The 15,096-nt window shown below is 36.3% G+C and overlaps 1 protein-coding gene across 8 annotated transcripts in view; it reads left to right on the forward strand.

Annotated features, from left to right (window-relative positions):
- The window catches only part of EVI5 (ecotropic viral integration site 5), a 223,088-nt gene that overhangs the window by 177,025 nt on the left and 30,967 nt on the right, over nucleotides 1-15,096 (forward strand). For all 8 annotated transcript variants that reach the window (XM_081486300.1, XM_081486303.1, XM_081486304.1 and 5 more), the window contains one exon: nucleotides 10,936-11,031. In XM_081486300.1, coding sequence (XP_081342426.1) covers nucleotides 10,936-11,031 — 96 coding nt within the window. The remainder of the gene's footprint in view (nucleotides 1-10,935; nucleotides 11,032-15,096) is intronic.

Consider the following 15,096-nt stretch of genomic DNA (forward strand, 5'->3'; position numbering starts at 1 on the left):
ATTGTACTGTAATTTCAGCTCCTCTCTAGATTTAAAACTTTTAAAAACTAAAAAGCTAGAGAAAATTTTTGGAAGAAGTTAATGATAGACTACATGCTTTTATGTTTCATCTAGGGTGCTTTCTCCTACCTCATCTACACATCTATTAAGTAGGTGTTAACTGGTTAAATTCTTTAAGAAAACAAAACCTTCTAAGCAAATTATCTGGTTGTAAAGAGTATGAAAAAACCTATGACTTGAAACACAGCTTTTAAAATCTGCTATCTTCCTGTCTAAGGAAGTGTCCTTCCTGTGGCAATATAGGGTAAGTTATAACCAGCATTAAAAACATAGATAAAGAAACAAACAAGAATGGACTCTTAGGCTTGGCTATTACAATTTCTTCTTAAAAATGAGACTAATTCATGAATTTAAACAAACCTGGACTCCTGCCTCTTTTCTCACTGCCATAATACTTTTTAATGTTGTACACTGCTAAACCACACTTTTCTCCCAAACACTTGTTCAAAGCAACTTAACAACATATTTATCTCAGTTTTGTTGCAGCATAACATGCAAAATCATGCTCCTTAGAGCTATAGAGCATACACTTCACATTTTCTCTTCCATCTTTTAGCTCGATATGCATCACCATACTTAATTGTTCAACCTTTTAAATAGTATGTTGGAATATAGTAGATATAGGTGAAGCTATTTCTCATTAAAATGTCTACTTTCTGCTGTGGCTTACACAAATACATAATTCATTTTTTCCCTGCTGACCACAGCATTTATGATTTTTCAATCAATAGATTGAAAATATTCCAATAACAGAATATTGTCACATCCTGAGCACAGTCCATCTCTACCTCATTCTTTCTATGATTAAAGCTCCCAAAAGTTGCAGGAACAAAACAGGTGAAGACATATGCCTACAGTTGTTAATCAACAATCTAGGTGGTTGAATACCAGAATCACTACTCTAAGTAATAAAGATTTCTCTATACACATTTATGGGTTATATTAAAGAACATAACTCTGGGGCTGTAACAATCTGTTACCTGATTAAAAATTTACAGAATTGGACTCCATTTTCTCTTATTTATTGCCGTATCTCCTCATAAATATTGGTGGGGTTTTTTTTAAGTTTTAAAAGAATTATTTTCTTGGTGCCCAGATCTTTGGGTTTTTTTCTTCATTCTTTAGAACAGTTAGTTTTCAGTCTTACAGGTCAGATGTGTAGAATTTTCTCAGATCCTAAACATTTTATTTAGTTCCTCATCATACGTTACCAAACTTTAAAATTATATTTTCTGTTTGAGAGTTAGGTTAACCAAGAAAGGGATTTGAGTTCAAGATTGAACTAACCTCTGTAGACAAGGAACTGACCAGCTGAAACTATCACAGAAATAACGTGAAGTGAAACTGATAGCAGAATTGAAAGAAATTAAAGAACCCTTGACAGCTTTCTTCTATTTTTATTTTTAAATATATTTGCTCTGGAAGCATAGAGACTATTTGTAAATAAGTTTATGAGTCTTGGTCATTTACCTGAACATTCACTGTTGTTGTAGTTTAAAAAATATCTCCTTTTTTTTTTTTAAATATATAAAATTACACTATGTAAATTCTGTAATGAGTATCAACTCATAAAATATTGAGATTTTTAAGAAATAAATAAACATTTTATACTTGGCATATAAATTTTAGATTTGTGTTTTTTAAAAAATAGTTAATTTTCAAAGATAGTTCAAACCAGTGTGTTTGTTTCAGTGTAGTTTTGTCACACTGGTTATGTCAGAATCACCCCTTGTTTAGCTCTCAGAGTATACTGATTTCAAGCTCCATTCCCAGACATTTAGAATTTGGTAGATCAGAAATAAATTCTCTTAATCTATAAGTTTACAAAACTCCCAAAGCAATGTTTTTTTCATAATCATCTTTGGGAATCATTGTTTTTAGCATTATATAGGTTATGTTGTTTACATTATGGTGTTTGTTTCCTTGGGCTTCCCAGGTGACGCTAGTGGTAAAGGACCTGCCTGCCAATGAGACATAAGAGACATGTGTTCAATCCCTGGGTCGGGAAGATCCCTGGAGGAGGGTATGGCAACCCACTCCAGTGTTCTTGCCTGGAGAATCCCATGGACAGAGGAGCCTGACGGGCTACAATCCATAGGGTCTCAAAGAGTCAGACTTGACTAAAGTAACACATATGCATTTACTTAAGACGTATTTTAAAAATATTTATGAGGTAGGATGTTTTATTGCAGGTAACAGAAAATCCAATTTCGGATTTGTTTATGGCATAAATAATATGGCTTAAATTCTAAATGGTGTTTATTGGCTTATGTGCCTGAAAAGTTTAGAAGTAAGTTGTGCTTCAGGAAAAGTTTAGTTTGAGCTCCATCTTGTATTTAACCATGATTCTTAAGGCTCTACCCTCCTGATCATTTTTATCTTCTGGAGATTTTCCTTATTGTGTTAAAATGGCTAACAAATGAGCTTTATACCCACGTGTCATAATATCCAGAATAAGAAACTATACCCCATACTTTCTGGCAAGTTTTGAGTGTCACACTTTGAGAAACTCCTGAACCAGTCACTATGCAAAATAGATGTGTTTATCTTGGATCAGGATAATTCCAGTCCTATTACCACTACATAATGAAGGAGAGAGAATGGATCTTAAGGTAGCAACCATAAAATCTACTGTATGTTATTATAGAGATGAACTATAACTTAGCCTGCTCGAAAATTATATTCTATTTAATGAAGTACTAATTGTATGATTTAATCATATTCCTTTTTCTTTCTTGAGTTTTCAGTAAAATGTGAAGAAAGCAGCGTCCATTCTAGAGCAAAACATGGATTTCTGTTTTGCTTGTTTTACTTTTTGTCCCCACTGCTTGGCATGTGAAATCTTAGTTTCCTGACCAGGGGTCGAACCCATGTTCCCTGAAGTGGAAACACGGGATCTTAACCACTGGACTGCCAGGAAAGTCCAAAAACATGGATTTTTAAGTGAACAATCGTTAAGTAACTTTGGGAGATAAGTACAGTTTGGACCAAGTGCTTACTTTTTAGCAGAATGGGAAGGGAGAGGAAATTAGTTTTATTTACTGATAACTTCTTCCAGTACTTTATTGTGAAAAATTTCAAAAATACAGAAGTTGAAAGAATTGTATAGTGAACATCATAAATTCACCACCTCCATTCTAAAATTAATATTTTGAGATATTTGTTTTATCTCTTGCTTCATCAAATACTTACCTATCCATCATTCTAGTGAATTTATTTTTCAATTCATGTCAGAGTAAGTTAAAGTTGTCATACTTTACCCCAGACACTTAAGCTTGCATATTATTAACTAGAATTATTAATGACCTTTTGACTAAGAGGTTCATATATAAAGCTCAGTGACTTGAGGCCTTAATATGAATTAGATTATTTTAGACATCATAATGATAATTCCTAAAATTATTTTTAAAAGTAGATCCAAGTGTGAAATGTACATTTAAAGCTTTTATAAATATTACTTTATGCTCTCTTGATATAAAGTTTCTTTTGCTGTGTGACAAAAAGTATTTAAGGTCTGTTTATTGAAATTACTGAATGCCAAAATTGTTGACATGTTGGATCTCTCTTCCTTTAAGTTTGTTACTTGCCTTATTAGTTTTGCTTAGGAAACCAGTTAACTGACAATCTGTTGTTATCAGCTGGACCAAAACAAAACCTCAAGAAAATTCAGGTTCCTGGTAAATTTACCACTGTAGCTGACATTTTCCCACCAGCTTATCAGAAAGAACCATGTGGACATTTCTTGAAAATAGAAAGATGTAAAAATACTTTCAAAAAACTCCCTTAAACATTAGATAATTGAATGAACTGCCACAGAAGTGAAATTCAATTGATATCTACTTATTAGACTATAATAGTTAATTATATATATTTTTTGGTGTTGTAAGCATCCAGTTATTCAGTTTTTACTTTTAAAAAGAGTCTTTGAAAGACTTTATATTAACATATTTAAATGAGACCCTGTTTGTAGAATATAAAATCATAGACTTACAGATAAAAAGTCGTTTTTATACATTTCAGTTCATTATATAGCATTCAGGGCATCTCTTACTTTTTATCTCTGTTATTGAAACATCAGCTATATTCCCTTAAAGCAGGCTATTGAATCAAAATACCCCAAGCAGAGCTTTCCACTTGTTATCTGTCGCCCTGGTGTGCTCCTTATGTGTGACAGTGTGCCTGGATGGTAATTGTCTTCTCCTGGGGTCACTGCTAAAGCCTGGAGCCACTTAATCACCCTTCCTCTTTCTTCAGTTTAGCCAGTGCCTTACAGGTTGTTTACTGGGGTATCTGCCCACAGAAACAGTGATTTAATAGGCATCAGAATGTTTTTATTTGTAAAAGTTTTTTTTAAAAAAACTAACAGTAATCTTGATATTTATATCTGAAAAGAACAACCATATGCAGTTAGATTTCATCAAATATATAGTGTTTCTCTTTGAAATTCTGCCTTTTTTCCTGCAATTAATAGACATTGAAAGAACACCTATTTTTAACTATAAAATCTAAAAGGGCTTCTTTGATTTTCACAAATATCTTTTAGGAGTCTTCTTTTTTTAAGTAAAAAGCTTTCCATTTTTTATTGTAAAATTTCTTAACTGCTCTGTTTTTTCATTAAATACTACCTTTCCTCCAAAGAAATCAAAGTGCTGTAACAAACTTTTTAGCCAAACCCTAGAATGACCCACCTTTGGAAGAAACAAATCTTTGGAGTCATTTGATCATTTTTTGTAAAACAGACTTAATGATTTCTGTCTTACCAAGCCTTTTTTTCAATGGTATTAATTATTATTACCGGTCATTCTACAGCCATTTAGATCTAAAGCACTTCTGCATTCTTACAGCTTTAGCACTTACCTTGGGCTTTGTCATTTTTTGTTGTTGTTTAGTTGCTAAGTCATGTCCAACTCTTAGTGACCCCATGGACTATACCTTACCAAGCTCCTCTCTCCATGAGGTTTTCCAGGCAAGAACACTGGAGTAGTTTTGCCGTTTTATTTACCCTGAAAATTTTACGTTATCCCACATGATAACATTGCTCTGTGATGACCAAAATCCTCAAGACTTTTACCTTTATTGAGGACCTGATTAAAAATCACCTTTATCCAACTATGATTCCAAACCATGAACATTTAGCTTATTTCATTCAGAAGGATATCTTCCAAGTAGTAGATTGCACTTACCATTTAATCACTTATTTCAAGAGAATTAATATGACACAGTAATACAATTAGACTAAAATAAAAAGCCAGCTGAACACATATATTAAAATGGGTAATTCTTATCAAATTTCCTGGCTTTGGAAATATAGTTACTTACTAAAAATATGCTACCCTTTCTCATTTCACATATAGGATTTAGAAAGTACATTCTGTAAGAATAATGGCTTTATTTTATTTATATTAATGAATATTCTCCCTCCAAAATTTTTTTTCTACATTCTTCCTTGTCTTCCTTCTTCTTTCAGTTACTCACTACTTAATCCTTTCTACCTGACATCATCTTTTCCATCTTTGAGATATACAGGACTAAAGATGGAGTAAGTCTAGAGCCAAGGAAAATCTTAGAATGAGATATAGTCCTGCAACAGACTGAATTTAGGTGGTGGGTTCATTAGTCTTTATTATATTACACTTTTGTTCTTATTCTTCTTTTGAAATATTTCATTTAAAAAGTGGATGATTAAAAATAAGATGCAGGCATAAGGACGTGTAAGTTGTATTGGACAACTGTAAATTGATAATATGGATCATATTAGCTTAGGGCCATAGATGGAAGTAACTATAGCATTTTAAATTCTTTTGGTATTGCAATTCCTATTTAAATCAGAGGAAAAAGTGCAAATGTTAGTTACTTAGTTGTGTTCTACTCTTTTCAACCCCATGGATTGTAGCCCACCAGGCTCCTCTGTCCATGGAATTTCCTAGGTAAGAATACTAGAGTGGGTTGCCATTTCCTCCTTCCCAACCTAGGGACTGAACCTAGGTCTCCTGCATTGCAGGCAGATTTTTTACTGTCTGAGCCACCAGAGAAGCCCTTAAATCAGCAGAGGCTAAAATAAGTATTTTTGTAACAAATCCAAGAAAGCTAATTTGTGAATCTTTTGCATAGATCTCCATATATTCTCTTTCATTATTTCTCATGTTCAAAGTGCCATAATTTAAGGTAGAAAATGGGTCGTCTATTGTTGTGACTCCAATTCACTCAGTCTTTGATTTAAGTGTCCTTATCTAGGAAATGAATAAAAATGGCATCACTGACTCAATGGACATGAGTTTGAGCAAGCTCTGGGAGATGATGAAGGACAGGGAAGCCTAGAGTGCCGCATTCCTTGGGGTTGCAAAGAATCGTACATGACTGAGGGACTGAACAACAACAATTATACACAGTTGTTGTGAGGATTACACGTAAAAGGCTTAGAACAATTCCTAGCTAATTGTAAGCCTGTCTTTCTCTACCACCACTCCTCCAATAGAGAAGCTCTACAGAAAATCAAGTAGCTATTTTCTCAATTGTTCTAAGGATGATACAAAGCTAGTACCATTTTAGATGCATAGGAGATAAGTTAGCTCATTATGTACAAGGATACTTCAGGCATTAGGGCTTAATTCCTGTGATAAGTAATATGAGTTTGTATGCTCAGTCATGTCTGACTCTTTGCAGCCCCATGGACTATAATGTAGGCCAACAGGCTCTTCTGTCTATGGAATTTTCCAGGCAAAGATACTGGAGTGGGTTGCCATTTCCTTTTCGAGGGCATCTTCCTGACCCAGAGATTGAACCTGTATCTCCTCCATTGCAGGCAGATTCTTCACCCACTGAGTCACTGGGGAAGCCTGTTGGGGAACCTCAATTGTGAAGGCCTAATATGTGCTCAAGATATGTTAGCAACAAATCCATATTCAGTTCAGTTCAGTCGCTCAGTCGTGTCCGACTCTTTGCGACCCCATGAATTGCAGCACGCCAGGCCTCTCTGTCCATCACCAACTCCCGGAGTCTACCCAAACCCATGTCCATCAAGTCGGTGATGCCATCCAACCATCTCATCCTCTGTCGTCCCCTTCTCCTCTCGCCCCCAATCCTACCCAGCATTGGGGTCTTTTCCAATGAGTCAACCCTTCATATGAGGTGGCCAAAGTATTGGAGTTTCAGCTTCAGCATCAGACCTTCCAATGAACACTCAGGATTGATCTCTTTTAGGATGGATTGATTGGATCTCCTTGCAGTCCAAGGGACTCTCAAGAGTCTTCTCCAACACCACAGTTCAAAAGCATCAATTCTTCAGCGCTCAGCTTTCCTCACCGTCCAACTCTCACATCCATACATGACCACTGGAAAAACCATAGCCTTGACTAGACGGACTTTTGTTGGCAAAGCAATGTCTCTGCTTTTAAATATGCTATCTAGGTTGGTCATAACCTTCCTTCCAAGGAGGAAGCATCTTTTAATTTCATGGCTGCAGTCACTATCAGCAGTGATTCTGGAGCCCAAAAAAATAAAGTCTGGCACTGTTTCCACTGTTTCCCCATCTATTTCCCATGAAGTGATGGGACCAGATGCCATGATCTTAGTTTTCTGAACGTTTGAGCTTTAAGCCAACTTTTTCACTCTCCTCTTTCACCTTCATCAAGAGGCTCTTTAGTTCTTCTTCACTTTCTGCCATAAGGGTGGTGTCATCCGCATATCTGAGGTTATTGATATTTCTCCCAGCAATCTTGATTCCAGCTTGTGTTTCTTCCAGCCTAGCGTTTCTCATGATGTACTCTGCATATAAGTTAAATAAGCAGGGTGACAGTATACAGCCTTGACGTACTCCTTTTCCTGTTTGGAACCAGTCTGTTGTTCCATGTCCAGTTCTAAGTGTTGCTTCCTGACCTGCATACAGGTTTCTCAAGAGACAGGTCAGATGGTCTGGTATTCCCATCTCTTTCAGAATTTTCCACAGTTTATTGTGATCCACACAGTCAAAGGCTTTGGCATAGTCAATAAAGCAGAAATAGATGTTTTTCTGGAACTCTCTTGCTTTTTCGATGATCCAGCGGATATTGGCAATTTGATCTCTGGTTCCTCTGCCTTTTCTAAAACCAGCTTGAACATCTGAAAGTTCACGGTTCATGTATTGCTGAAGCCTGGCTTGGAGAATTTTGAGTATTACTTTACTAGCATGTGAGATGAGTGCAATTGTGTGGTAGTTTGAGCATTCTTTGGCATTGCCTTTCTTTGGGATTGGAATGAAAACTGACCTTTTCCAGTCCTGTGGCCTCTGCTGAATTTTCCCAATTTGCTGGCATATCGAGTTCAGCACTTTCACAGCATCACCTTTGAGGATTTGAAATAGCTCAACTGGAATTCCATCACCTCCACTAGCTTTGTTCGTAGTGATGCTTCCTAAGGCCTACTTGACTTCACATTCCAGGATGTCTGGCTCTAGGTGAGTGATCACACCATTGTGATTATCTGGGTCGTGAAGATCTTTTTTGTACAGTTCTTCTGTGTATTCTTGCCACCGCTTCTTAATATCTTCTGCTTCTGTTAGGTCCATACCATTTCTGTCCTTTATCGAATCCATATTCAGACTGGTTTAAATAATCAAGAGATTTTATTGGTTTATATAAATGAAAAAATCAGTAAGGAAGGCTTCAGAGATGGTTTGATTAGGATTCTGTTTTGGTATCCTTGGTGTTCTATTGGTTCTGCTATCATTTCTCTGGCCATCATATTAATATTTCTAACTAAATTTTCAAAAGAATTTTTATCTTAAATATGGGAATATGGCTGAAAACCAAAGGTGTCTTTTGTATGTATTTTGAAGGCCCTGCATGTTTGAAATATAGTAATTGTTAAATTAATTCTTTTTTTAGATGATTATATGTAATATCCTTGCGTTTAACTGTATAAGAAAAGTTTTAAAGTCTGTGGAGTAGGGAATGGCAATCCACTCCCGTATTCTTGCCTGGAGAATTCCATGAACAGAGGAGCCTGGTGGGCTACAGTCCATGGGGTCACAAAGAGTGGACAAGACTAAGCATTAACACTGACTAGACAGAAACAGTAGTTGTTCTTTTGTTGTTGTTTAGTTGCTAAGTCATTTCCAACTCTTTTGTGACCCCATGGACTGTAGCCTGCCAGGCTCCTCTTGCCTGGGAAATTTCCATGGTATTTCCCAGGCAAGAATCCTGGAGTGAGTTGCCATTTTCTTCTCCAGGGTATCTCTCTGACCCAGGGATCAAACCCACATCTCCTGCATTGCAGGCGGCTTCTTACCACTGAGCCACCAGGGAAGCTCAATTGTTTTTTTACTTCAAACTGCTTCAGCAGGCCACATTCCAATAAAAGGTTTTTAAGTCAAATTTCCATAAGAAAAAAAGAGAGGGAAGGATCATATAGGAATAACTTGATGAAAGGATTGCAGAACAGACTAAAGGGTACATAAGAATGAAATGAAGGTGGCAGAAATAGAGTAACGCAGAAGAGCAGTGTTGTTGGGGTGGTTGCCATTACTCTGCAGAGGAGCTCCCTATCCCGTTGCCAAGGCAGTTCTGGCTAGTTCTTCCTTTTGCTAAGGATGTTAGGGGAGGGTGTGTGAAAGCAAAGTAGAGGCTGCCTGTGGTTGCAGTCAGAGTTCCAAACTAGATTATGTCCAAGGTCCCTTCTTACTGTGAGTGGAAAGACACATTTTCCACATTGGAAAATGCTCTTCACTACAACCCGTCACATTCAAGGTAATTGTACAGAACCTAAGGCACCTTTTAAAACTTACTTTTAAGTAACTGATAAATGTTTAGATACCACTAAGATAACTTTTACAGGAACTCTAGAATTCTCTCAAATCACAGTGTATTATCCTTCTGCTGCATGCTGATATTGAATGATCTTCAAGCACTATTCTTGAGATAATAGCAAGTGTAGAACAGCTTGTATGGTGTCTATCGTATGAGTAAAAATATGTATGTATACATGTGAGTATACATGTGAGTTTATGCATGTCTGTACAAAATACCACTACATGAAAAAAACTGTTAACAGTGGTTGTCTCCGTGAAAAGAAACTTGAGTGATGACTATTGAAGGTAAATTGGTACTTTTCTGGCATCAGGAGTTGCTCAGTAGTTTTCAGTAGATGTCTCTGGATCAGAGCTTCTTAACATTTTAAACATCAAACATGGCCTCCTAAACAAATAACCTGGACACCAAAAACAGTCCTGTTTTTTTTCCTTTACCTTACAAGTTCACATTTGTTTTCAGGTGGTGTAAGAAAAAGGCAGTTCCTTCTCTTTTAGTCTGTCTCCCTGGAAAATGATTCCAGCATGATTCTGTAACTAGTTCTCAGGATTGGAGCACCTTTTAATCACATTCCTGAGCTAATTAAACAGAAGCTATTCAGAGCCATCTTCCCCTTGTAAGAGGGTTTTGAAGAACCTTTTCTCTTTTTTTTTTTCCTTTCTGTTCCCCAGCAAAAGCAACTTCCTACTGTAATTGTAGGAGGCTTACCACCTTCCCAATTAAGCACTGAATCTCTTATGGAATGGATAGAAAAGCCTTTACCCTCAAAATGACTAAATAAATGGCTTTCAAATTCTAGGGTAATTTTTTTTTTCACTAGTAGACTAGTAGACCCTTTCAGTTATTGATTTCTAAGAGTCTCTCAAAAGATACAGTTTATAAATTGTGTTAATTATATTAATACAGTTAATCAACATTATTTAGAAATAATATAATTTACTATTAATTTTACAGAAATAGTTTGAGAATATACTTGTTCAGAATTTAGCCAGTTAAAGGATATGCCTTTATGCTGTCCTATATCTTCAAATACTTGAGTACATGCTATGAAAATTGTCTCTTGATTTTGCTTTGTTATATTGTCACAAAACAGAAAGAAGAAGGAAAGCTTCAAGGACAGCTTAACAAGTCTGATTCTAACCAGTATATTAGGGAACTGAAAGATCAGATAGCAGAGCTGAATCATGAGGTAAGTGATAAATTTTGATCTTCACATATTTCTTTCTTCCTTTCTCTGTATTGTGACAACACTTTATTATTGCTTATGATTGACTCTTTCATGGTAAATATTTTTTGTGAACCTTTGATTATTATTAATAATAGTATTTTAGAAGATTATCTTCTTTTTAACACACATTTTTCTGTTCTAGTATTGAGGATTTATTTTCCTTAAACCTCTTTAATCATATCTGAAATGATCAATTAATGTTTGTATGGCAAATATTTTACCTTTTTATTGAGATCTGAAAACACTTGATGGTTTGCCTGGGTTTTAAAGTTACTTCAATTAAACTAAAATTTTCTTTTTATCTCTATAGTAGATTTGTGGTATTACCGTTGTGACTAAAGGGAAGTCTTTTTTACTCTTGTCTTCTTTTTCACTTCATAGCAGTATTACTGAGATTGCAAAAAAGGATACTTGCCTAATATCAGTTAACAGATTTCTTAGTATCTGAATACTTTTTAAACTGGCACTAACTTGAATCTGGGAGAGTCAACTCATGGAATTTTCAAGTAGTTTTTAGTAGATAGTTTTATTATCCTAGGTAATTTAAATTATTTAAAATAATGTGTTTTGATTAGAGTGACACTTTTTAATTAATGTGATTCTAGGTCAATTTCCTTGGGTTTTTTCTAATGATAACTATCTGACTAAACATAAATGGAAAAGTATGCTTCTTATACTGAACTATTTGTACAATAATGTTTATTCACAGTGATTTGAAGGGGTAACATAAACCTCACTTCTTAAGAAAGAAACTCATTTTCTTCACTAAATTAATTTAACCTCAAAGGAAAAAGTTTGGACATTACCCTTTCCTGGTATTACACTCTTCAGTTAAAGGCTGTGTTTTGAGTAATACCTCCTGGAGGCAGTCAATCTAAGTAAATTTTGAATCAAAAGAAAAAAAAGCTAACAAAAATGGTAAATCTTAGATGTGGTTTAATTTAATTTGCCTCGAAGTTTTGTAGGTCTTTCCAATAAATACTGATTTTTTCAGCTGTCATAGCATTTGAGGGATCCAATCCAAGATCGTGTGTAATCTTATTCATGTGAATTTTTTATAATCTGATCTGATAGTCATATATGAAAGAACAAGTTACAAATAAGCATGTTCTAGAGATTCTTATTGAGAACCCTAGGGATTTTTCCTTACGTTCAAAAGATTTTCTCAAAGGAAATTATGGCTGAAATAAAGCAATCTCCCATTTATAATTTTGATATCTAGTGATAAGGGAATGTACCTTAACTGAAAATAATGATACTCTCTCCTCATCAGGAATGGCAGAAAATAGTTAACATGAGGTTTAACTTTAATGTCAGATTTTTAGGTGTGGCTTCTGAAAACAATCTTTAATTTTAGAACAGTTTGTGATAAGATGCTAATTGGGTGATTCAGAATAGGCCAGAGTCCTGGGCTTAAACAAGTCCCAGTTAGAAAACAGTAGAGAGGAGAATGAGTATAGTTGGGGACCACACTCCCAGCCCACTGTAGTATTCTTGCCTGGGAAATCCCTTGGACAGAGGAGGCTGGCAGGCTATGGTCCATGGGTCGCAAAGAGTGGGACACAGCTTAGCAACTAAACAGCAGCAGCAGCAGCAGGAGACCACACAGGCACACAGAGGTGAGAGTGAGTATAGGGTTGGGAGTTAGAGAAGGCCAGGTTTGATTAAGAAGTAATGTGACTGAGTTGTGGAAATAAAGTTAGATTGAATAGAATCAGTTTATGGTGAATCTTCAAAGCTAGAAGAGATTAAGTTTGCTAGATATTGTGAAACCACTATAGGTCTTTAGTTGGAGAGTTATTTTCATTATGTTTTTGGAGCAAATTTTAACAGTATTCACCTGTTCAAAGTTTTATAACTAAAGAAAGGATAAACTGAGATACTGGCTGTAGTTGACTTAGTACAAAAATTACTATTTATTGGACAGCTTCTTGAGAGATTTAAACAAGTTTATCCTTTTTTATTCTAGTGATTTTGTTTTTTTTCATTCTTGTGTATAGCACTTCACAGTGGGGGAAAAAACAGATAAACTGAAGTCAGTCTAATTGCTCCAACTTAACTTTTGCTTGTGTGCTAGAATTTGCTAGAATCTTTGACTTTCAACATAAGAATTGACTTTTAAGTATTAATGTTGTATTTGAGCATGTGACTGTTAATAGTTACTGTGTTAGCTGATTTTTGTACTTCTCTAAATGTTGAAGGAAATATTGAAACAGCTTTGCAGATTCATCTTCCTGAAGATATAGCAATGTTGTGCATGTTATAACAGCTATGACCACTTAGCATAGTTAGCTGTATGAGATGGTAAAGAGGATTAAACAAATTATTTTTCATAAATGGCTGAATATATTGTTAATCTATAAAGTAGCAAAAATATATACTGTTTATTGGTCTGTTGCTCAAGCATGGTGTCAAACACTTCATATTTATTATTACTAATCTTCATAATAATCCCATATGATGGTAGTATCCTCAGCTGAATAGATGTGGAAACAGACTCAGAATGGTTAAGGAACTTTTCCCAAGATGATACAAATAGTAAACGATTGAGCCAGGATTTAATCCAGAGTGGCCTATCTTTTCTGTGCTACTTACAGAGAGTTTAGATTAGAAACCAATACTTAAAATCTTAAGAATATCCATTAATGACCATATTTTAACCGTGTTGTCCTCCTTGACACATGAATTTGCATATATCCTGTAAGTAAATTCTACAGTTGACCTAGTCACAAGAGCTCCCTATCTCTCTCTGTTAGCATTGCAAATAGAGATTTATCTTCACGTTCTGCAGCTTACTATCATCCATCCACACACCTTCTCTGACTCCCAACCCCTGTGATTCTTACCCTCACTGCTGCTGCTGCTGCTGTCGCTTCAGTCGGGTCCGACTCTATGCGACCCCATAGACGGCAGCCCACCAGGCTCTGCCATCCCTGGGATTCTCCAGGCAAGAACACTGGAGTGGGTTGCCATTTCCTTCTCCAATGCATGAAAGTGAAAAGTGAAAGTGAAGTTGCTCAGTCGAGTCCGACTCTTCGCGACCCATGGACTGCAGCCTACCAGGCTCCTCTGTCCGTGGGATTTTCCAGGCAAAAGTACTGGAGTGGGGTGCCATTACCTTCTCTGGATTCTTACCCTTACCACCTAACTAATTTTGCTACTAATATTACCTACCTACCATAGAAATCTTTTAATTTGAAGCCTCTTACCCGGCCAAGAGCTTCACAGAAGCCACTGTGGAAGCTTTTGCTGCCCCAGACCTGGAAGGGGCTGTGATTAAATCCTCTCCTAACACCTACGTTCTGTCCTCATGGCAGACATAGAAAAGACCCAAGGTCCCAATTTGAGTGCTTTCCTTTCCCTATCTTCCCGCCTTCTGCCCTTTCACCCATCTATGATCACAGCACCTACTCTGTACTAGGCACTGGGTTTAGAACTGAATATAAAGGAGATTGAAATACAGTTCGTAGCCTCAAGGGACTCACTGTCTAACAAAGGAGATTGTTGTTCAGTTGTTCAGTCCTGTCTGACTCTTTGCAACCCCATGGACTGTAGCATGCCAGGCTTCTCTGTTCTTTACTGTCTCCCTTCACTTTCTCCTTCATTGTTTGCTCAAACTCTTCTCCATTGAGTTGGTGATATCATTTAACCATCTCATCCTCTGTCACCCCCTTCTCCTGCCCTCAATCTTTCCCAGCATCAGGGTCTTTTCCAATGAGTCAGCTCTTTGCATCAGATGGCTAAGGTATTAGAGGTTCAGCATCAGTCCTTTCAGTGAATATTCAGGACTGATTTTCTTTAGGATTGACTGGTTTGATGTCCTTGCAGTCCAAGAGACTCTCAGGAGTCTTCTCTAGCACCTCAGTTCGAAAACATCAATTCTGCTGCGATCAGCCTTCTTTATGGTCCAACTCTGACATCCATACATGACTACTGGTAAAACCATAGCTTTGACTAGACAGACCTTTGTCGGCAAGGTGATGTATCTGCTTTTTAATATGCTGTCTGGGTTTGACATAGCTTTTC

The sequence above is a fragment of the Giraffa tippelskirchi genome, chromosome 5 (assembly GCF_054371585.1).
Source record: "Giraffa tippelskirchi isolate mGirTip1 chromosome 5, T2T-mGirTip1v1.2.pri, whole genome shotgun sequence".
Lineage (NCBI taxonomy): Eukaryota > Metazoa > Chordata > Mammalia > Artiodactyla > Giraffidae > Giraffa > Giraffa tippelskirchi.